Raw genomic sequence first — 24,225 nt, 5'->3', positions numbered from 1 at the left:
CAGGTGAGGCAGAGAGACTTTTGTTACACACACGTGGCAATTACTATGAATATGGGGATAAGGTCGGTCGACTCCTGGCCCACCAGCTGCACAGACAAGCGGCTTCCCGTTTTATTACTCAAATTGCACAGCCCGGTGGCGCATTAACCTCAGATCCTGAGGAGATCAATTTGACTCTTAAAAACTTTTACTCCTCCCTGCACAAAACTGAAGCTTCAGACCATAAAGAAGAAATTAAACAATTTATTGGGCTTGTTAACTTCCCTAAGGTTGATTCTCCTTTAGCATTTGAACTTGATAGACCTATTACCTTAGAGGAGATTATTAAAGGAACACTCCGACTTTTTGGGACTTTAGCTTATTCACAGTATCCCCCAGAGTTAGACAAGTCCATACATACCTTTTTCATTTCTGTGCGTTCTGTAAGTGTTATTTGGCGCACCCACCGCTAGCCTAGCTTAGCACAAAGACTGGATGTAAATGGATAATGGTAGCATACTAATCATACTAATTTATAGTTTACAATCATGGGTGTTTGCTGTATTGTAAAGAGCTGCGACAATAAACAGGGGAGACCAGGTAATACTATCATAGATAGTATTACCTGGTTTCTATAGTTTCATAGAATTCCAACCAAAAACGCTGACCTGATGAATCGATGGCTACAAACACACCTGTAAACAGCATCACAAAGTATTTCGTTTGCTCTGAACATTTTACTATAGACGACTATTTTGAAAAAATGCAAGTTGCCACACGGACCATGAAACGTGGGCTAAAGGATACAGCCATCCCATCGATAATAAAGACAGGACAAATTGGATCACCTGTTGCTGCGGTGTGCGGTAAGTGTTCCGTTATGTTTTGAGATGACTAACATTAGCCATACTGTAACAGTCACAGTGCCATGCTAATGTAATGTAACCTTAGTAGTGACACTATTACGTGAATAGGGGCTCCGTGTATCCCCTTTATTGTTATTATTGTGTTGTCCTGAACACTGTATCGCTCAATAACAAATGAGCGGCGCTAAATGTAACTCTCAGGACTGTAACATTCAACTTGCTAATGAACAGCTTCCAAAGTTTGTAACTCCTCGTCTGTGTATTCTGGCTCAAAAATATATGGTTCGGGATCTTGGTTTGATACACAGTAAAATTCCTCTGACAATTCCTCAAAGTCAGCCATGATCACGAGTCACGTTCGCTACTAGCTAGTTAGTCACGTTTGTTTTGTTTACGGAACCATCAACAGGGCGTCTCGTGTGCTGTGCCCAAGTAACGTTAGCTGTGCTCCTGCGCCTAGTGAGAATATAGTTCCCAGTATTTATACGATTAAAAATGGTCTCTGTCTCATATAGCCTTGTTATTTGTACACACGCTGTGACTATACAGATCACAACATGTAAATAGGAAAATGTTTGCATTATTTTGTCACTTATTGGGATTAGTATGCTACCATTATCCATTTACATCCAGTCTTTGTGCTAAGCTAGGCTAGCGGTGGGTGCGTCAAATAACACTTACAGAACGCACAGAAATGAAAAAGGTATGTATGGACTTATCTAACTCTGGGGGATACTGTGAATAAGCTAAAGTCCTAAAAAGTCGGAGTGTTCCTTTAAGTCAATTAATTCATTACAATCTAAGAAATCCCCTGGCCCAGACGGGCTGCCCTCTGAATTTTATAAGAAATTTCATGCTAAATTGACTATATATGTATTTGGGGAATTTTAGAGTTAGGTATGTTGCCCCCAATACTGAGACAAGCATCTATAACTCTATTGCTTAAAGATGGGAAGGACCCGAAATTATGTAACTCATACAGACCTATTAGCCTCCTCAATGCTGATGTTAAGATTTTAGCCAAACTTTTAGCTTCTCGTTTAGAGGCAATACTTCCTAGTGTTATCTCAGAGGAACAAACCGGATTTCTAAAAGGACGGTATTCGTTTTCTAATATCCGTACGCTTTTTAATATTTTAAACTCAGGACAAAACAATAGCTCCTCTGAGGTGATCATCTCGTTAGATGCCGAAAAGGCATTTGATAGGATAGAATGGGCTTATCTGTTTAGGACATTAGAAGAGTTCAGTTTTGGGGATGGATTGATTTCATGGATACGTTTATTATATGCTGACCCTCAAGCTTCAATTCATACTAATAATGTTAAATCTGAGTATTTTACTTTATCACTGGGTACATGCTAGGGATACCCCCTATCTCCATTACTTTTTTCCATAGCTATTGAGCCCCTATCAATAATGCTTAGAACACTTGCGATATTTCAGGGTATAATCCGCAAGGGAATTGAATATAAATTAGCCTTTTATGCTGACGAATTGTTACTCTACGTTACCATTCCAATTGCATCTATCCCTAAGATAATACATCTATTAAATGATTTTGGGAAATTTTCTGGGTATAAACTGAACTTACAGTATGACAGTACAGTTCTGTCTACCCATAAAAACTGGTCTGGCCAAAAACTAAAACAGAATGACATACCTTTCCACTTGGTGAGTTCTAAAAAATCTTGGTGTTAATGTCACCCTTTCTAATTCTGCCTTAAAGGCAGCAAATTTTACACCTTTAGTTTCATACATGAAGTCCGCTTTTTTAAGATGGGCAACTCTTCCATTATCTCCACTAGGTAGGCTGTTAAAATGAACATTCTGCCAAAATTTCTTTACCTCTTTCAAGCTATTCCTCTGTTTCTACCCAAATCTTTCTTCAAGAACATAGACAAACTAATCTCATCTTTTATATGGGCAGGAAAAACTCCTAGTGTTTCCAAAATTTGGCTCCAAAAAAGTCGACTAAGTGGAGGGCATTCCTTGCCCAACTTTATGTATAATTAATGGGCGGCGAATATTCAGAAATTGGTGTTCTGGGAAATTTACCTCGGCATCAACCATGGCTCCTATACGAAATAATCAACCTCCCGTTTCAGATTCTGTATACTCTTTTTGGGAAAAGAAAGGTCTGAAATGCTTTGAAGATCTTTTCATTAATGATGTGTTTGCAAGTTTTTCTGAATTATCCCCATCCTTTAATCTGCTTCCTTCTCACCTATTTCGTTATTGTCAAATTAGGCACTGTGCCTCCTATCTGTTCTCCGGGTTTCCTTCTTTGCCTACAAAGTCTACATGGGAAGAGGCTTTTAAACTGAATCCTCATATTGGTGGGATTATCTCAAAGATATATGCAATTACCTTGTCAAAGGATAATGCTCACAACATCAAAACTATCAGGGCTTGGGAAGAGGAACTTGACTTCGAGTTTGAGGATGACTACTGGAGTAGAGTATTAGACAATGTACGTACCACACCACTTTGTGTGCAAGGCTTAGCTTTATACAATTTTAAACTATTCATAGACCTCATCTCTCAAAGACAAAACTTTCTAAAATGTATCCCAATGTTTCAGATTTGTGTGATAAATGTAAACTTTCACCATGTAACCTTAGCCATATGTTTGTATTTTGTCCCAAGTTACAGAACTTTTGGAATACTGTTTGCCCTTTGATTGCAACCTTTGGTGTTTCATCTCGGTGTCAGCCTTTAAGCCGTAGACAGGCTGATGCCGTAGCTTTTGCATTTCTTCTCGCTAGGCGCAGAATACTGTTATCTTGGACCTCCCCACAACCCTCTTCTATTTCAGTTTGGTTCAAAGATTTGGCCTTTTTTTAAAAACTTGAAAAAATTAAGTATAATTTATTACATTCTTTAATGATTTAAAAACCTTAGATGTGGATTAAGTGGGGGTATACATATATATATATATATATATATATATATATATATATATATATATATATATATATATATATATAAATATATATAAATATATATAAAAATATATATATATATATATATATATATATATATATATATATATATATATATATATATATATATATATATATATATATAAATCTTTTTTTTTTTTGGTACTAATATTATCATCTCAATTGTGCATGTATCTTTGCTTGTATGTAGGTGTATATATATATATATATATATATAATATATATATATATATATATATATATATATATATATATATATATATATATATATATATATATATATATATATACATATGCATATATGTAATTCTTTTTATTCATTTCATTTCTTTTTTTGTTGTTGATCTTCAGATGTCTTTTCTGTTTGATCAGATTGGGGATTGCTTTGTTGGGGCTGGGTAGGGTTGTTTATGTTGGGTGGGGTGGTATAAAATGTAAAAATGCAGTTTGCAACAATAAAAATAAAAAATAGCTCTGTGTATCACTCACTGGTTGATCTCCAGTTCCTCCATCAGATCCCCATGAATGCTCTCTGAATGGATGTTTCCCATTGTTTCAGCCCATGAGGGAATGTCAAGGAGAGAGGCCACAGATAAGTCTTCTTCTGACACAGCTGGAGGATGCCTTTGTGAAGTCTCCACTCTCCGCACCACCCGAAGACTGTCAACATCCTCTTGGACTGAGGAGAGAGCTACAAAAGACAAAAAGATCCACTTTGACACTCTAAGACTTTAGACTTTTTTTTTAGGGTTTGCATCTTGCAGTTCTCATATTTATACAAAACAAGAATGTGCTTATTGCATTGTCCTACCTTCGCTGTGGTCCAAAGTCCTTTCAATCTCTGCATATGTTCTTGAGGTTTGCTCCTGGATTGACTTGTGCATTTGAATCTCAATAAGATGGACAATGTCCATGCGATTTATTTTAGTGATTCTTTTAATCAATGTATCTTCTGTGGAATTTGAGACATAATCAGAATCTATTATTTAAAATGAATTTTAAGCATTTGCATTTTAATAACATTGTATGAATTTCATTCTGACTGATAAAACTGAATAAGAACAGGGCTCACCAGTTGCATGCTTTCCTTCTCTCTCTACCCAGCGCTGCAAAAGGGCATGACTCTGCTCTTGTAATGAATTTGGGTTTTCAGCACGCACTTGCTGAATCTCATCCTCATTGAATTCCAACTCCTTGGCCAGTTCTAAAAGAAACATCCACTTATGTATTTGCATCTTGTTGTTTTTAAAAAAAGTATTTTGATTTTCTGACAACTTCATACTGACATACTACTTACCCGTCCAACTAAAACCTAGAAGGTCAGCAATTATGGCCAAAGTCTCTTCTTTCCTATCTGCATCATCATGCCAGTCCACTGTAACATCAAAGTATTTTCATTTATATTTTATGAAAGAAATGCATTCAAAACTGAAAAAAAAAAAAAAAACCTTCAAACATCAAAACCCCATTCATTTGCTATTTAAACTACTTTGACAGCTAATGGATTATTTATGACTATATTATGGGATATGCATTAACGGTATTTGAGATATCACAAAAATGTGTGACTAGAGTTGTTGTTAAGTCTTCATCTCTTTGTAAATTATTTCCAAATTTATTTAAACTTCTAATAGTAGCTTTTAAAGAGTAAAAAAAATATAGTTTTTGTAGCACAAAAAAGTTGCAGTTTTACATATTTCTTAACTCTTTCCCCACCATTGACGGAAATTTCCGGCTTTTGTGTTTTTACTGTTATACGGTAGGGAGCGCTATGACATCTTCTGAAAGAGTACCAAATCTCCTAATCAAAAGACTTTTGCATCTGTAAGCAGATGCATATGTAAAATAACGTGATCATCAACATTAAACAGCATATATGTTACAGAATGAAATGTCGACCCAGGACGAGGTATAGTACTGTGCAAGCTTTGGGGGGGTTGATGGACTCGATCTACTCCATTTATGTTTTGATCATTGTTCTGAATCCGATCCAGGCGTAATCTTTGCTCAAAATGTTGCTTTTTCTAATGAAACTTTTTGTTTGTTCGTTTAAAAGTAGACGCTCTGTTCTTTCTTTTGATATATTGCATGTTCATTTATTCATACAACAAAATAGTCTGGGGGCCATGAAAATTTTGTGAAAATGATCAAAAATGATAGCGGTGGCTGGCAATTTTTTTAAAAATGCTGGTGGGGAAAGAGTTAATAGCATGAAAGCACAGTGACTGAATATCTATATAATTACTGTATATATTGTATAGATCTACAAAATTATATAATATTATATGCCATAATATATTCTTTTAAGTATTTTTCCACCAAAATTTTGGAAATTGCCAAGGTTGTTTTGAACCTCAGATGAAACATGCAGTAGTGGGCATGCATTGCACAGGAAACTGTAATATTATCAACAAAAATAAGTAAAGCTAGTCAATCTTGAGATTTCAGTTTTCATGTACACACTGATATGCAAATGAATAAAACATGACATAAAAAGTCAAAATGACACACAAACACACAAGAAAACATTGAGATGAGACAAAGTACAGTACAAAACACTACAATATATGACACATAAAGCACTGGACAACACAGAACAACACATTAAAACACAAAATAAATAAAAAACTAAAGAAAAAAGACTTTTCATGGAGTTAAGGTAAATTTTGGAGCAAGTAATACGGGGGGCAAGTGCCAAGTAGAGGTACCTTTACTTTGGTCTGGGGTAGTGCTGTCTGAGATTCTCTGCATCTGTGTCTCCACACAATCCTCCCAGTAGGGCCTTGACTCAAAGACATCATCGCCTACAGACGGGGGTCGAATTGCTTTCAAACTACTTTCTATCCCTAACTCAACAGAGGCTCTGTCTCCTTTGGTTTCATCACACTCTGTGTTCCTTGAAGGGTCTAATTCCTGAAAGACTTTGGCAGGTAGTTCAGGTTGACTGGATGCAGAATACTGTGGAGGAGCCTGTGTTGGTGAAACAGGCATCTGGGAGGATGAAGTCTTTGGTTTGGTGTAGTTGCTTTCTATATGAGTGTGATCATCCACAACAGACATGGACCATTCTGAGACACCAATATCTGCCTCAGATTTAGGCCTTTGATTCTGCTCAATGGAGTCCCCTTGTCCTAAAATTTGGTCAAAGCTGGCTGCTTTCACAGCTATTTTTGGCTTAGATGTTGTGTCTTCAATTTCAGCAGCATATTCAATGTCCTTGAATAGAGTGGACATTGAAGGAGATGTCTGGAATTGCTGTTGACTAACAGTATGAGCTGAGGCACTAGAAGAACTCATTGATACTTGGTTGGATATGGGCATTTCAACAACAGAATGTTGTTCATCTTCTACTGAGGAGTCGGAGGATTCCAGGTCTTGCTCAGAATAAACTGTTCGTGTTACCGTATAAGTGGCAGTGTCAACATTCGGTATCAGTGTGTCTTCATGAATTCCATTATCCTCTGTGGGGCTCTTTAGATCACTCTCTAGAGGGAATTTAATCGGTTCTGGATGTTCTGGTTTAATCTTGGTTCCAGTTTGTCTAAAGCCATCAGACTTTGTATCAGGTTCCTCCGTAAACCTGTCTTGATGCACTAAACCATCTGCGGTCATCTCAAATGAAGCTACAGCAACAGACTCACTAGTGTTGAAATTGACTTGTTCAAATTCTTCACTTGGATCTTCATTTATTGGAAAAAAGACTAATCTTTCTTCCTCTTCCTCCATTGTCCTCTTGGTCATGTCAATGGCTCCACCTCTGGTCATCTCAAATAGTTTTCCCTCTTGGAAGAGGAAAGGATTTGGAGTCCCCTCTTCAGTAGGGGTACGTCCTGGAGTTGTGTCAGGTGTGGTTCCATCGGATCGTCTGTCTGTACACAAAGCAAGTATTTTCTGCTCCTCAGCCTCAATTTGTGCATCAAATGCCTCATCATCTTCCACTTCAGCACTCCAGGGAACCAATTCTCTTGGAGTAGATGCTGGAATTTCTTCTGGCTTTCCTTCATTGTCCTCTTCATAAATACATAAATCTGTCTGGGATTCATTCAGCACTTCCTTTGCTGCAGTAGTAGTACCTACAATTTCAGTAGGAGAAACTAGTTCTAGCACTTTTTCGGAAGTTGGGCTCTCACCAGGAGACTTAGAATGAACATCAGCATCCGTCTCAATGCCTGTTTTGCTTTCTGCTGATGTAATAACCAGATCCTCCTCAGGTGTAGTCCCACCGATCACTGTAGTATGGTACTCTGTAGAGAACTGTTCATAGTCTTCCTCTTTGTTTCCATGGGTTTGCAAAGATGGTATGGTTGTGCATGTCTGTAAATCCACAGTCTTCAAATGGGTATGGTCTTGCTCACCTTTGTCCATGGTCTTTAAAACCTCACTGGTTTCATATGATACTTTGTGAGATGACTCATCCAACTCAGGGTTTTCATAATCCTCATCAGACAATGAAGGTTGTAAAGGTAATACTGGGCCAGATTCAGTCAGATTCTCCAAGTACTGCTCCTCTGATTCTTTCGTTAACACTGTGTTAAAGTCTAGTGGACTTTTATGTGGTGACAGGTTTTCTTCTTTCAGTTGTTTAAAATCACAATCAAAATCAAATTTTACCTTTTTAACTCTCGCATCCTTTTCCATTTCATCAAATGTTTTGATCTTTGCAGCCATCTTAAACATCTCTTCTTCTGGAGTGAATTGCCTTTGTAAAGCATCAAAATCATGAAGATCCTCACTGTCAAGTACCTCTTCTTTTTGCTCCAGGGTCATGGAAAGGCACTGCATATCTGGGGTCTCGTGGGAGGACTCACTTTCTAAATAACTGTCTTTTTCAGAAATTTTTTCTTTTTCTACTTTTTCTAAATTTTTCCTAGAATCAGAAACAAAAGACTGACTTGTTGAGAAGACCCTTTCGATATAACTTAATTGTCCATACTCCTCCCCAGTGGGACTTCCCTCTAATGAGTCTTGACATGGGGACTCCTTGTTTGGGCTTGGCTCGATAGAGTCTGGCGTTTTTTTAGATGACCCCTCTTCTCTGATGGGAGTAGTCTCAAGTGAGTCTGTTCTCCAGCGAGTTTTAGAGTCACTTATGGTTTCAGGCAGCAGAGAATCCAAACTAGACGGTCTATCAAGTGCATCTTGACTGTGATGGCAATGTTGAGGTATCTTCTCAGACTCAGTGATTACACTAAATTCTGTTGGCTTCATATCATCTCTATAGGATGAATCACTTATCATGTCATGTGCAGATGTTTCACTGTCCCATTTCATAACTTGACATGTATCTTGACTTATTGTCTTCGAATTAGTAGAGGGTGGTGACTCCGTTTTGGAGGATGGAGAAAGTGAATCCATTTCAGAGTCATCATTGGATGGTGAATCAATTCTGGTCAATAGGGAAGGTGATTTAATCTTAGAATCATAAGGTGATGTCTTGATTTTTATGTCGGTGACTGAACATAATTGGACACTCTTGTCACTCTCTGCTTTTTCATGTGATGTCACCAAAATTGATTGGTAAGTTGTCTCCTTAGCCCCTTGATGTCTGACTTCTGTTTCTTCATTAGTTGTACAGGAAGACAAAACAAAGATTTCAGGGCTATTTTGAGGGGTTTCAGCAAGTCCCTCCTGTTTATCACTGTCACATGTGCTGGTGAAGGGAGTCCTAGTCCCTATACTATTACCAGGAGAGTCTACCAAGGCCTTGTGTTTCTCACTATCAGGACTTTCTTCCGAAGATTCATGTATTTCACTTTTAAGTAAGGGCTCACCTTGCACCATTGCAGTAGCAAATGCAGTGATTATATTTGATTTACCTGGATCCACAGTTACCTGGTGTATCTGTTCCTCATCGTCTAAAGAAGGGCCATCGCTACACTTTAAATAGCGTTTACTTGCTTCACCTGATCTCCGCCTAAAGAGTAGATATCCAGGACTGTCCTCAAGTTCTGCCTTAATATCTGCGCTGAAGTCTTCTGATGGTTTCCTGTCTGGGCTGATCTGAGGTTCCACAGACAATCTCCTATTCTGGCAGATGTTATCTTCATAATAGATTCTCTCAGGTATCAGCCCTGGGTCTTCATTTTCTAATAGCTCAGAAGTTACTTGTTGTTCCTCAGTCTCAAATCTGCCTCGTTCCTGAGATGGTTTTCCATTTTGGTCAATTGATGTAAGCTTAGAGAACAGGTCTTCCGGAGAGCTTTCCTCTTTAAAGTTAAAGATAATGTTGGAAGTTATAGCTGGGTCACCTTCTGTATTTTGGATAGACAAAGTACTGTTTAAGGTTGTCAATGGTTTTTCATGTAGTGTTTCACCATCATCGATCATTGGTTTATATTGAATTGTGTTTGGGTCAAAACATGATTCTTGAATGATCTTGTTTTCTGCAACATTTTGTTCTTGTAAATGTTGGGTTGATACTGTCATTTGGTTATCATATGTTGAAGGGACCTGCATCATATGAGAACTTGACGCTTCAGAGTTTACAGTTGTAATTGGCCCATCTTGTAAATGTTGGGTTGTTACTGTCAATTGGCTGTCATATGTTGGAGGAATCTGTGTTACATTAGGACTTGCCGTTTCAGAGGTCTCAGTCGTAATTGCTCTTTCTTGTAAATCTTGGGTTGTTACTGTCAGTTGTCTGTCATACGTCGGAGGAATCTGTGTTACAATAGGACTTGACGTTTCAGAGGTCTCAGTCGTAATTGCTCTTTCTTGTAAATGTTGGGTTGTTACTGTCAGTTGGCTGTCATACGTCAGAGGAATCTGTGTTACAATAGGACTTGCCATTTCAGAGGTCTCAGTCGTAATTGCTCTTTCTTGTAAATGTTGGGTTGTTACTGTCTCTTGGCTGTCATATATTGGAAGAATCTGTGTTACATTAGGACTTGCCATTTCAGAGGTCTCAGACGTAATTGCTCTTTCTTGTAAATGTTGGGTTGTTACTGTCAGTTGGCTGTCATATGTTGGAGGAATCTGTGTTTCAATAGGACTTGCCGTTTCAGAGGTCACAGTCGTAATTGCTCTTTCCTGTAAATGTTGGGTTGTTACTGTCAGTTGGCTGTCATATGTCGGAGGAATCTGTGTTTCAATAGGACTTGCTGTTTCAGAGGTCTCAGTTGTAATTGCACTGTCTTGTAAACGTTGGGTTGTTACTGTCACTTGGCTGTCATATGTTGGAGGAATCTGTGTTTCAATAGGACTTGCCGTTTCAGAAATCACAGTCGTAATTGCTCTTTCCTGTAAATATTGGGTTGTTACTGTCAGTTGGCTGTCATATGTTGGAGGAATCTGTGTTTCAATAGGACTTGCCGTTTCAGAGGTCTCAGTCGTAATTGCACTGTCTTGTAAACGTTGGGTTGTTACTGTCACTTGGCTGTCATATGTTGGAGGAATCTGCGTTTCAATAGGACTTGCCGTTTCAGAGGTCTCAGTCGTAATTGCTCTTTCCTGTAAATGTTGGGTTGTTACTGTCAGTTGGCTGTCATATGTCGGAGGAATCTGTGTTTCAATAGGACTTGCCGTTTCAGAGGTCTCAGTCGTAATTGCACTGTCTTGTAAACGTTGGGTTGTTACTGTCTCTTGGCTGTCATATGTTGGAGGAATCTGTGTTTCAATAGGACTTGCCGTTTCAGAGGTCACAGTCGTAATTGCTCTTTCTTGTAAATGTTGATTTGTTACTGTCATTTGGTAATCATATGTTGGGGGAACCTGCATCACATCAGAAGTTGCCATCTCAGAGGTAACAGCCGTAATTGCTTTATGTTCAAAAAGTCCAGACTTGCTTTTTGATGGATCTTGGCCAGTCTGAAATGCCTTCATCAGCTCTCTTACAGACATGGTTTCTTCCAGCCTTTCTGTCTGTGACTTTGGAGATATGGGGGATTTTGGAGGAAGCTTGGTTGATTTTTCTGTCTCTGTGACATATGACTTACCCTGGGAAGTATTCACTTTCCAGTTTTGATTGTCCACCTCCTTTTCTTCTTCAACCTTCTTCTGCAGTGCCTTAACCCTGTCTTTAATGGATCCAATTGGAGTTTCTACAATTCTAGGAGACACAGGAACCGATCCAAAGACAGGTTCAGATCCACCAATAACTGCATCTTCATCAAGAGACTCCTCAGACTGACTCCTACTCATCCTTTCCAGGTCATCTTCAGAACTGCCACTTGCAAACTCCCTCTCTTTACGCCTTTTCCGTAATGGCTTTTTTATTTTTGCTGGACGGTGTTTACCACGGGCAACGAATACCTCTTTAAAGCTTTCTTGAACAATATCTACATCTTGTGAATGACTAAATGGTACAGGTACCTGCAGACATTGTTCTAAGTCACCACTGAGATATGAAATCATACCTGACATATCCCTCTTAGGAGAAGAACTTGATATAGTGTCTCTTGTGATTCGAACTTCCTGAATGAGAGTCTCTTGGTCTTCAGTGATGTTTTTGCTTTTGGATTCCTCAACATCTGTCTCACCGAGAAGTACCCACTCATCATCATCAATGGTTACAGATATCCCAATAGCACCTTCCCTCTTTGTTTTATCCATTGTTCCCTCAAGGAGGATCTCTTCTACCTTTTCCAAGTCCTCTTTCACTTTTTCAACAATTTCAAATGGCTCATCCACTTCGTCATCCCCAGCCTGGTCTGATCTCTCTCTGGCATCCGAGGAGCACGATATTTCGGATTTTTCAGAGGTCAGAAGGACTGACACTTTAATCAGGTCCTGCTTCATATCGGACACCTCTGAAAGCAGATCTGGACTTGCGAGTGTGGCAGGATCATGCATGATTTGCATCATGGAAAACTCTGTTGTCTCAGATCCATCATAATCTTCCAGTTTAACAGCACAAAGAGTTGTTTAAAAGAACAAAGGGAAAATTAAGAGGACAAAAGACATTGGAAAACTAGTCAGGGCAGGAGCAATACAAACTGTCTTCAGTTCAGATGACAAGGAAACTACTTGACAATGACGAAAATCGCAAAATTTATCTAGATTTGGATCCAAAGGATTTGGGAAGGCATGGGAGCAGTTAAGCAAAGCAAAGAAGAATTACAGAGTGAGGGGAGGAAATGGGCAGGAAATAACTTGCTTAAACACGTTATATTGTTTCAAGTATCCACTCATACACTTGCACAAGAGGGAAAGTATAAAGAAAAACAAAAGGAAAGTATAAGTAATACAGAAACCTGTGCACAAAGAACAAATGAGGAAAGTAATCATAACACAGAGTGGAGCTGTACCAATGAGGCATCTCAAGATTGTTCTCGACATGAAGAGCTCATGTCAACAAAAACACAGATAGCATGTTCGAAACATGTTCAAAGCCCTTAAAAACAGCACTGAGATACAATCAGAGGTTTTTCCCATAAAACACTTTTGAATTATCAAATGCTATGGCTTTGAGTCAATCATGGAGGAACATATGGGAATTTGTTAAAAGACAGGTAAATGATAAGGAAAATTTAGGAAAGCAATAATAAACACAAGTGAATCAAATCAAATAAAGAATGTGAATGACAGGGATAAAAATGTTACATTACATACTCAAAAAAGGTATCCACGCATACAGGCTGAGCAGACACCCTCACACACATACAATAATATAATATGTGTAAGTCAAGTTATTTCCATGCAAGGGAAATGATCCATGCAAAGGTGACTTGTGGCAAGCAAATAATTTGATTTCATTACAGGCAAAATAATATGTGCCTGGTCAGTGTGATTTTTTTTTCGGGGAGAATGGTTTGTTTTCCAGTATCTCTTTTGGCATGTAACACATTTGATTTTAAACTCATTAAACATTTTAGAAATCATCATGCCAGAAGTAAGATACCATTGTAAGAGAATATAATTGAACGTAATGCTTTATGAGAACAGCAGACGAAAAAAAATTAAAATGGAAGAAGAGATGTTTATCAGCCATAGCACAGCAGTCAGGGATCCACAAATACAATTTCTGTTAAAATCAATTATAAATATGTTTTCTATAATATTTCAAACAATGTATTATGGAGGCTACAAAACTATGTTAGAAAATACACTCCTAGGCAGAAAAAAAATGTCTAAATATTTAGTGGTCTTTTAATGGTCTTAACCATTTTAATCACAAATTACTGGTCAGGAGATGAACCAAGAATTGCACTAATACTGTAGATTAAGTAACTTAGCATGGATTAGTCTCCCCTTTGTCCCCCTTAGTGTTCCACTCAATGTTAATGGCTTCGACCTGTTCATGAGTAGTTTAAAATGTCTCCTAGTTTGTTTAATGTGAGACCAAATATTCAGAATAGGGTTCAAATCTGGACACTGACCAGGCCAAAACATGAGCTCCACACAAATCAGCTGAACCACTCTGAATTAAACTTCCCATATTCTGCCCAAAATATGGGAACATCTTTGATGTTTTTCTGAGACAGAAATGGCTTTTAAATAGTGCATTTGCTTAAATTTAGCTAACTTCCTGACCAATAATTTGTGGTTAAGACAGTTAAAAGCTTAGTGTTTAACCATTTTGGGCTTGGGACTGGGTCTTTTTTTGCCCAGGTGTGCATAATTTTCATTTTAATTAAACTATTGACTTAAATATTGCTTACATTTCTCATGTGTCTTCTCACTCTATAAAGAAATTAGATTAAAACAGAGAAAGTTAATAGGATTGAAAACATGAAACATTTCTTTTTGCAAAGAATACATTAAAAATAAATGATTTTCAAAATTTTAAAATAGGCATTTACCTCCACATCTGCATCTTCGTCAGAATCAGATTCCTTAAGAGTAAAAATCAACTGTCAGATTAAATATGGCGAAACTAAATATCATTTGAATTAAAGGTATTGGCTTTTTGTGTCTATGTATGCAAATGTATAGGCTATGCGAGTTAATATGATAATTGAGAGTGTTTGCACTTACCTTTGAGTAGATAGGTAGGCAGATGTTCAGGTTGCATATTGCATTGTGGTTTAGACTGCGATATGTTCTTGGCTCTTTTGTAAAAGACAGTCTGCCACATGGTTCTTGAGTGCTGTCACGAATCTGTTGAAACAACCAGTCTGTGACTTTTCTGACCAACAAGAGACATTTACACAATACTGTGGCATCATATTTAAACTAGTAGGGGGCAATGTGGAGTGCTGTAACCCATTTGTTTAAAGATTTGTAACTCAGTGCCTTTTTGTGCTGTGTTTAAAATATTGAAATAATATCCCCATAGTTATCTACTATAAATAGTCCTTCAAATAACAAAGTGCTTACTTTGATAAATAGAGAAAGACGGTTTTCTTTAAAGGCATAGAAACTGAACACATGGTGCTGTCCACTTTTGGTCAGTGGGACCAGATTCCCAAAGCAGTCAGCAAAGATTGGCTTTCCTTCTAGTACCTGTAGAAATAAATATACCACCATTTAGAAAATGTTCTTGTCAATGGCACTTTTTGTTGTGACAAGACTAGCTAAACCACACTTACCTCGACATCTCGACTACGAGCCACCTCTGTGAAGTTCTCCTGCTGCTCCAGAGTTTTGTCCATCTTATCATCCGTCATACAGAAGCAGCGGAGTCGTGCTTCGATGGGGTCTAAAGTCTTGGCGAAGATGACAAACTTGGCCATATAGGGCACACAGATGATCTCACGATACAGCTGACTGGAGAAGTTCACAGACTCCTGGATCTGACGGCAATCTATGAGCCAGAACCTGGGAGAAAAAGAACATTTATTTAACCATTTGTCAAAGGAAATCAGTCAACAAACAGATGTCACTGCAGCAGAACTCACCTTGCTGATACATTGGTGGTAAATGAAACACACTGGTTGATGAATGTCAGAGGTGTGGATCCAGTTATGTCCTCCCACTGTGCTGGAGTTGTCCCTCCTGGAAAAAAAATTGAACTATTCACACCTTCTCACATGATTTTTTTTTCTCTTGGATAATTCAGAATCAGAAAGAGCTTTATTGCCAAGTGTGTTTACACACAGAAGGAATTTATCTTGGTCCCAGGAGCTTCCAGTGCAGAAAAGGTACAGACATTTATAGAAATTAAAGGGATAGTTCGGCCAAAAATGATATTAAACCCATGATTTACTCACCCTCAAGCCGTTCGAGATGCATATGTCAATCATTTTTCAGACGAACACTTTTTCAGTTATTTTAGAAAATGTCTTAGATCTTTCAGTGGATATAATGTCAAGTTATGGGGTCCACCTCCTTCAAGTCCCAAAAATGTGCATGCATCCTACGTCATACGCCGGCATCCATCTGCCATGAACGCGCGTCGACTGTTGCTGGAAGCCAGTTATTTTCATTTATAAAGTTTTAAATATGTATATTTTCACGACAAAACCGCACGGATTACCCTCAGAAGGCCTTCGTTTATCCCCCTGGAGCCGGATGTATTACTTTTGTGAAGGATGCATGCACATTTTTGGGACTTGAAGGAGGTGGACCCCATAACTTGACATTATAACCACTGAAAGATCTAAGACATTTTCTAAAATAACTGAAAAAGTGTTTGTCTGAAAAATGATTGACATTGACATTGGCTTGAGGGTGAGTAAATCATGGGTTTAATATCATTTTTGGCCGAACTATCCCTTTAAGGTAATAAAATGAAATCTAACATCAATAATAAAGAGATAAGACAATGACATTAAAATATATACAATATTAAAACATTACAAAAGAGAAAAAAATACACCAACAGACAGAAATATGAATGTACAGATATTCTATTTACAGATAGACAGTTTTGAGATGTTATTTACAGATGTACAATCCTGTGATGTGTTATGTTTTGTTAAGGTGGAACATAGCCTGAGGGACAAAGCTGTTCTTATGCCTGGCTGTTCTGGTGCTCAGTGCTCAGTTCAAAGAGAAAGTGGGCTGGATGTGAGGGCCCAAATTGATGGACAAAACTGGATAAACTCCTACTCTTTATCATCACATACCAGTAATGCTACATAGCAGTCGTAGAGTGGGTGTACTGCTGGTCCCGTCACTGGTTGGGCTTTTAGGGACAGGAATAGTCATTGTGATGGGCTTGTGAAACTTGCGTCTTCTGGGTTCCAATGTAACAATTGGGCTGAATGTAGCCTTACTACCCAGGATCTTCCTCACCAGATCCTCACTGATGGGCTGGGCCTAATGAAGGATGAGATTGAGATTTAATTTTTCAATTCCCTCTATCATTCTCCCTGCCTCTAAACAATGCAGGAGTAATACTGTATATTAAATAAATATTTTTGAGAAGAGCGTAACTATAATTTTTTTCCATAAACAACACATTTGAATATTTCTTGATATTTTCAATATCTTTTTTAATATAATGCATATGTATTCATTTTGCAGTTTTTTACCTTTGCTTAAAAAAAAAAAAATTAGCCTACATACAGCTAAATATCAACTGAATCAGTTTTATTGACAGACGGAGTAATAAATAATCCTAAAAATTGTACAGTGTTGCCCTCAACATAATGTGTGTATACAACTGATTTAACACATGACAAAAGCTAAATAAAAAAACTCTTCTTTATACATTATATGGTCAATGATCAAGCTTGCAAGGCACAGTGGGGATCACCTGTAGTCCCACACGTATCCGTTTAGTCAGGGCTCCCTCGGGGAACACAGCCTGGACCTGTGGAACAAGTGTGCTGCTCAGCACCCCACCCTCTGGACCAATCAGGTGACTGTCCTGTTTAATGCGGGACACCACAGCAAAGTATTGTGGGAAATCCCGGGTGATTAGGCGACATATTCGCTTTTTCTCCAGCTCCTCAGGACTGTCCAGTTCTGGTGTGAAAATTACAAATAATATCTCTTAATAAATCTTTTTTTGTGTGTGTGTGCAGTTTATCTAATATAAAATTAGTTGACAAAGAAGATTATGAGCATGATTTAAGGTATGCATTAAATTAAACTGTTTAGGGTTTATACAATTAAGTGTACTTAAATGGAGAATAATTATGTTTGTATGATAATCTCACACAGAATACACTTCCAATCCAATCCAAACAAGTAGGTGTCACACTTTTGTACTAAATCACCTATTCAACTAAAGACATTAACTGTAACACATATACTACTGTTCAAATGTTAAGGGTCTGTAAGATTTTTTTTTTTTTTTCAGATAAATTAATGTTTTTTTTAAATAAATTATTCAGCAAATATGCATTAAATTTATCAAACGGGACATTAAAGACATTTATAATATTACAAACATTTCTGCTAAAATAAATGTTGTTCTTTCTGAATTTTGCATTCATCAAAGAACCCTGAAATAAACGTATGATGGTTTCCACAAAAATAATAGGCAGCACAACTGTTTTCAACATTGATAATAAGTAAATGTTTCAAAGCACTAAATCAGCAAATTTCTGATAGATCATGTGACACTGAAGACTGGAGTAATGATGCTGAAAATTCAGCTTTGCCATCACAGGAATAAATTACATTTTAAAATATATTCAAATAGAAATCAGTTTTTACTGTATTTTTGATCAAATAAATGCAACCAATTTTTCTGTGGCACACCACTGGCCGAGTTTGATATAAGTGTAAAAGCAAATGTAAGGTGTGTTATGTTAATCAAACAAGTGTTTCTGTGCATTCAGGACACACTCACCTTCGTCCATGCCATTGAGTATCTGATTCAGCTCCTCTTCTGTATGGTCACAGTGATGTTCTCTCCAGCTCTCTCCTGTCTCACTGCGCAGAATCACTAACTCTCTCTCTGTCCCACGCAATGCAGCAAAGTGAGGGATCTCTACTATTACAGGCCTGCAAAAATAAGGGGTGTTATTTCAGACAAATTAATGTATGGCTTTAGACAGCATAAATTGAGGGTTGTTGTTCAGAAACAGATATTGCATCTGTGGAGGACATACAAACAGGAAAATGCAGCATGCAGCAAGGCGGAAAAAGAGTAAACTAAACAATGGATAATGCGATATACAGTAGACACACAGCACATGACAAATACATTAAAAGAATAACAGTAAATAACAAATGATATCAAAAGGCAACAAGGGAGGAAAAGGTAAATTCATGGAACACCTCTATTTCGGAATGATAAAAACTATAAAAAAAGGGACAAAATAAAAAGAATATGACATCTTGGAGATGGAGGTGTATTTAAAAGAATCAGGGGGAAATGTGGCCGGTATCCAGTGGATATTTGGCATTAGGATCTCTCCTACCCGAGGAATTTGGTGCCGGGTGGACCCAGCTGCAGAATTCTGCTGACAAGACTTTCACCCTCATTAAGAGGAGGAGGGGCTGTTGGGAGGTGGAGTTTACTGTTCCGATCGCAGCCATTAAAAAATATGTGGAAAAAAACAAGGCACACTGTGAACCTGATTTCCTGAAGATTTAGTGAGAGAGGAACATTGTTGTCATTCCTCCTTACTAGCGGTCACAAGTGTCCTAACCAGGTGAGACGAACACTAAAAGCTCTAACATGAGTTTTTGTCCAAACCAGTTGTTATTGTTTAATATTAATGAAAAGTATTAAAAAACTACTTAATTATCTTCATATATATATATATATATATATATATATATATATATATATATATATATATATATATATATATATATATATATACATACTGTATATAAATAAATAAAAATGACTAAAACTTAAACTAAAATAAAAACTGAAAATATTTAAATAAAAACTAATTCAAAATATGAATAATTATTATAATAATATATAAATATTACTGAACTAATACTGATGCCTTGTAGCCCCATTCACTGAATCTCATAGGTGCAAAATTCACAAAATAAGCAGTCTTATTGGCTAAAATTACATCACATTGCACAGCTGATCAACAAATTGATGTAGACTAACAAACTGATTGTCGCCGGAAACTTGTAACATCACTTCTGGTTAGGACACGTCAAACATGTTGACATATTGTTCTGCTTTGTCAGTCAAGACGAGACAAAATAGAGAACATATAACTGCGCCATACATACAGTACACAAAAGTAGACAAAAATGTTCATGGTGATACAGCATAAATGTTCAGTTTCAACCTTTGCACCCGCTTACCCAAGAAACTGGGCTCCGGTGGGTCCAACTTCAATGATCTTGCCTGCGAGCCCCTCTCCCTCCACCATAGGGGGCATAGAGGCCAGTCTGTGCCTCTTCACCAGACGACATGTGACCCGTGTCGGGGCTGAGCACTTTCTAGGTGGCACAATAATGCGTAGCCCATTGTGCCGACAGCCACGCATGGCTCCGCCTCGAGCATCCACCATGAAACTGACCAGGAAGCTGTTTATATAGAACAACAGCAAGTGACAGTGAAACACACAATGCAATGCTACTTAACTCAGAAATGAAATACAGGAATAAATACATTAAGTGTGCAACTTCTTGTTTTTAAACTTATGGATGCCACCTTGCATTATTACTAGTCTGTCTCATTTCCCAAACTTATTTTTTAGGCTCTGTGGGCTTCCATATGTTTGTAAACAATCATTAATTTTGCAATTCTCCTTGGTACTATTAGAAATTACACACTTCACCAGAAATGTTACCATATTGTTTTCTGTTTCAGGATTAACTTCTGTTAAACCCAGAGCACTCATTTTATTATCTGATTGCGTTGCCATTATGTGTTGTAAAATTACAGACTCACCGACGTACACTACCGTTCCAAAGTTTGGGGTCTGTAAGATTTTTTTTTTCATGTTTGAAAGTCTCTTTTGCTCACCAATACTGCATGTATTTGATAAAAAAATACAGTAATATTGCAAAATATTATTATATATTTTTTTTAAATAACTGTTTTCTATTTGAATATTTCTGAATGTAATTTATTCCTGTGATGCAAAGCTGAATTTTCAGCATCATTACTCTAGCCTTCAGTGTCACACGATCCTTCAGAAATCATTCTAATATGCTGATTTAGTGCTCAAGAAACATTTCTTATTTTGTTGAAAACAGTAGTGCTACTTACTAATAAAACTCTTCCTGACCCCAAACTTTTGAGGAGTGTTGTTTAATGTCATTTATTGCTCAATAGGTAATTGGGAAAATACTGGAGGATTTAAGAAATACCATGTGTCCAGTGTCATTCAACCCATGTGAGAAATATTTAATAACATTGAATATTATTCATGGGGTTTTCTATGAATACTGAGACATGAGTAACTGTATTCATTAAAACATGCTTATTAAAATTGAATAGGCACAAATAGGCTCATTTAAAAAAGCTCAAAGCGGTCAGTTGTTAAAAATACATGCAATAATGTAATAAAAGTAGATGAAGAGAGGAAGAAAAGGGGCACAAGGAAGAGAAGTGTCACCTGCTGTTGTCATGGTCAAGGCATGGGGTAGATCGGCTAAAAGCAGAACAGAAACACAATCACGAACAGCAGAGAGAGAGGCCGAGAGTGATTTAGAGAGATGATGTGAGTGTAATAAATGAAAAAACAAAGAGCATGAAATAACAATATGAGAGGAACTTGAGCAGCTGTCATTCATGGTCCATAAGAGTGGCATCTAATGCAATGCCTGCTTTGAACAAGGATACACACCTTGTGTTGGACAGGGGAGGCATGTGTGTGTGTTTGTCTTTTTGAGTGTGTATGAAACCTACTAACCCTGACTGCAGAAGAGTGCTGGTTAGCACCACATTATCCAGATGTTCAGCACCCCAGCTCAGTCGATATGAGTCCTTCTCATGCTCTCGAGAGAACGCTGACACCTGACAAACAACAAAATCAGACTATAACATATCATGAGATAAAAACCTAAAGCCCATTTACTATTATTTACTATTATTAATGTTCTATTACAGTATTTATTAACATTAGCCTTTATTTTTATATTTTCAGTTTTAATTTGAATTTAAATGGTTAGTCAACCCGTAAGACTTTCGTTCATCTTCGGAATAAAAATGAAGATCTTTTTGATGAACCTGAGAGATTTCTGTCCCTCCATTTACAGAAAGCCTAAATTAAATCTGTTCATCATATAAAGCGATCTAGTCTCTTTTTGGACAAAAAATTGGACTAAACCGCTCAATTCATGTGGATTAGTTTTATCATAACTTTATGAAGTTTTTGAAGCGTCAATTACAGTATTTTTTTTTTTCATTTTTACATTTTAAATTTTAGTTTAAATACTTAAATATATTAATTTAAGTTGGCTGCAAAGGCACCATTCTAAGTTTTTAATGTACTGTAATATTTATATTTTATTTCAGCATTTATATTTTATTTTATTTTTATTTATTTTTATTTATTTATTTTTATTTATTTCATTTTTTATTTTATTTTATTTTATTTCAATTACTAATAGTTTATGTTAATGATAACACTGGCCCAAATGTTAAATGAGAAGTACATACGAGGTGCGATAGTTCACCTTATGAAACTGGTGGCTGGAGATCATGTCCTCAATCAAGATTCCTTCACCCCTGTAAGCAAGATGACTGGGGGTCTCATGGGACCTGTGGTAGGACAATACAAGCATGTGGGCAAGACAGCATTATGTGTGTATTTGTGAGAGCCAAATCCCCAGAAACAAATGTTTCAATTAAATCGGTCTCAACCAATGGTGTGTTTGGGGGCGGGGCTAACCGTAATAAGCTTTTAGAAGGAATTAGCTTGTTTGTTGAATAGTGTGGCGAGCAGGACGAGGTCGAGGGCCGTGGGAGGACGGCGCGAGGCCGGTGGCGTGATTATGATGAGCCACACCTGCGCGACGCACCGGTCTCGCATCTCTCACGGAGGAGCGGAGGCATAAAGGAGGAGCGACGACAGTGAAGAGGGAGAGAGGACAGGCCTGATTTTATTTGATGTTGTGTTTTGTTTTGTTTGGTGTTGCCAGCAGTCGTCCGTGAGGGGCTGCTGGCTTTTACTTTCATTTTGTATTTGTTTTATTTTGATTAAAAGTGTTTGAGTGTTCGCCGGTTCCCGCCTCCTTCTTCCCATAACATCTAAACCTTGTTACATTGGTGCCGAAACCCGGGAAGAAGGAGGGACACGCTGTCGGAGAGCCCTCGCTGCTGGGAGGAATCGCGGTGCTGAGGAGGTCGGGTAGCACGAGGGAGCGTCGGCCGCCGATTGCTGCCCGAGGCGATGGTGCTGGATCGAAAGAAGATCAGGTGGGACGGAGAGCTCGCTGCCGTCCTCCTGGGTCGAGGAGGGATGGCTGCCATCCGCGAGGGAGCGGAGGAGTCGCTCCCGTTCGCCGTGGGCCGGAGCCTGTTGCCGTCGGCCATGATGGGGGCGGAGCAGGGGACGGGAGGCTCGCTGCCGGCTGCCCTCGACAGGAGGAGCCATCGCCGTCCGCCAGGAGGCGGAGGAGCGTCGAGCCGTCCCCCAACGGATGTCCAGTACCATCGCATGGCACCGCGAGTGACTCTCAGCTGGTTGAGGACCGAGCGGCAGTGTGTCCGGGAACCGGATCAAGATTTTTTTTTTTTTTTTTTTTTTTTTGTTGTTGTTTTTTTTTTCCTCTCTCCCCTCTCTCGTCTCTGTCGCTCCTCATGCTTCCGTCTCCTGTACTCTCGCCTCGTCTGTCCATACCCCCAGGTACCGCAGCCGCCGTGATCGGTCCCCCCCGGGGAGGGGGGGGGGAGTAGGCGCAGCCTCGGTGGTACCCCCCGGCCTGCGAGGGGCGATGGGGGTATGTGGCGAGCAGGACGAGGTCGAGGGCCGTGGGAGGACGGCGCGAGGCCGGTGGCGTGATTATGATGAGCCACACCTGCGCGACGCACCGGTCTCGCATCTCTCACGGAGGAGCGGAGGCATAAAGGAGGAGCGACGACAGTGAAGAGGGAGAGAGGACAGGCCTGATTTTATTTGATGTTGTGTTTTGTTTTGTTTGGTGTTGCCAGCAGTCGTCCGTGAGGGGCTGCTGGCTTTTACTTTCATTTTGTATTTGTTTTATTTTGATTAAAAGTGTTTGAGTGTTCGCCGGTTCCCGCCTCCTTCTTCCCATAACATCTAAACCTTGTTACAAATAGTTAAATATTGTTTTGTGTGTGTAAATTTTCTTTACCGGTCTAGGTTGTGTGTGTAGCTCATGCCGTCCAGGTAGTGTCCAGGTAGAGAGTCATCACCAAGTTCTCTCAGGTCCTCTGCTCTCAAGTACTCCCCTCCATCACCTGTCATTGTGTCCTCACCTGCTCATACACACATTTACAGTATGGATTGATGAACACTGTCAATTTGACAGACTGATGAACTGAGTGTGGGCTGATCAAATGACTAGCTTGATAAAATGATGGACTGACTAGTCTGTAGTTTAATAAAAAGCCCAAATCGTGACTTTATTTCTATTTCTTTGGACATTCTATTCTCTCTCATTTTCTGATCCAATATAAATGCAAATGAAACAGAATCCTTTTGAAATTCAGATCAAATAACATTTATTATGAACCATCAGATTTGT

The 24,225-nt window shown here is 38.4% G+C and overlaps 1 protein-coding gene across 1 annotated transcript in view; it reads right to left on the bottom strand.

The window, feature by feature from the left end:
* Positions 1-24,225, bottom strand: part of ank2a (ankyrin 2a, neuronal) — a gene marked incomplete at its 5' end in the record, with an annotated part of 65,141 nt that overhangs the window by 12,277 nt on the left and 28,639 nt on the right. Inside the window, 20 exon segments of the mRNA XM_081362362.1 lie at positions 4,300-4,501; positions 4,622-4,762; positions 4,883-5,014; positions 5,108-5,185; positions 6,519-12,644; positions 14,409-14,430; positions 14,550-14,582; positions 14,725-14,847; positions 15,067-15,192; positions 15,279-15,507; positions 15,588-15,684; positions 16,758-16,950; positions 17,390-17,601; positions 18,434-18,588; positions 19,008-19,106; positions 19,867-20,091; positions 21,129-21,164; positions 21,426-21,529; positions 22,192-22,276; positions 23,833-23,956. Of these exon segments, the coding sequence (XP_081218488.1) occupies positions 4,300-4,501; positions 4,622-4,762; positions 4,883-5,014; positions 5,108-5,185; positions 6,519-12,644; positions 14,409-14,430; positions 14,550-14,582; positions 14,725-14,847; positions 15,067-15,192; positions 15,279-15,507; positions 15,588-15,684; positions 16,758-16,950; positions 17,390-17,601; positions 18,434-18,588; positions 19,008-19,106; positions 19,867-20,091; positions 21,129-21,164; positions 21,426-21,529; positions 22,192-22,276; positions 23,833-23,956 (8,542 nt within the window).

This window comes from Scardinius erythrophthalmus, assembly GCF_964197995.2.
Source record: "Scardinius erythrophthalmus genome assembly, chromosome: 3".
NCBI lineage: Eukaryota > Metazoa > Chordata > Actinopteri > Cypriniformes > Leuciscidae > Scardinius > Scardinius erythrophthalmus.
Note: the sequence above shows the minus strand (reverse complement) of the source record. Positions and strands in the feature narration are given on the sequence as shown.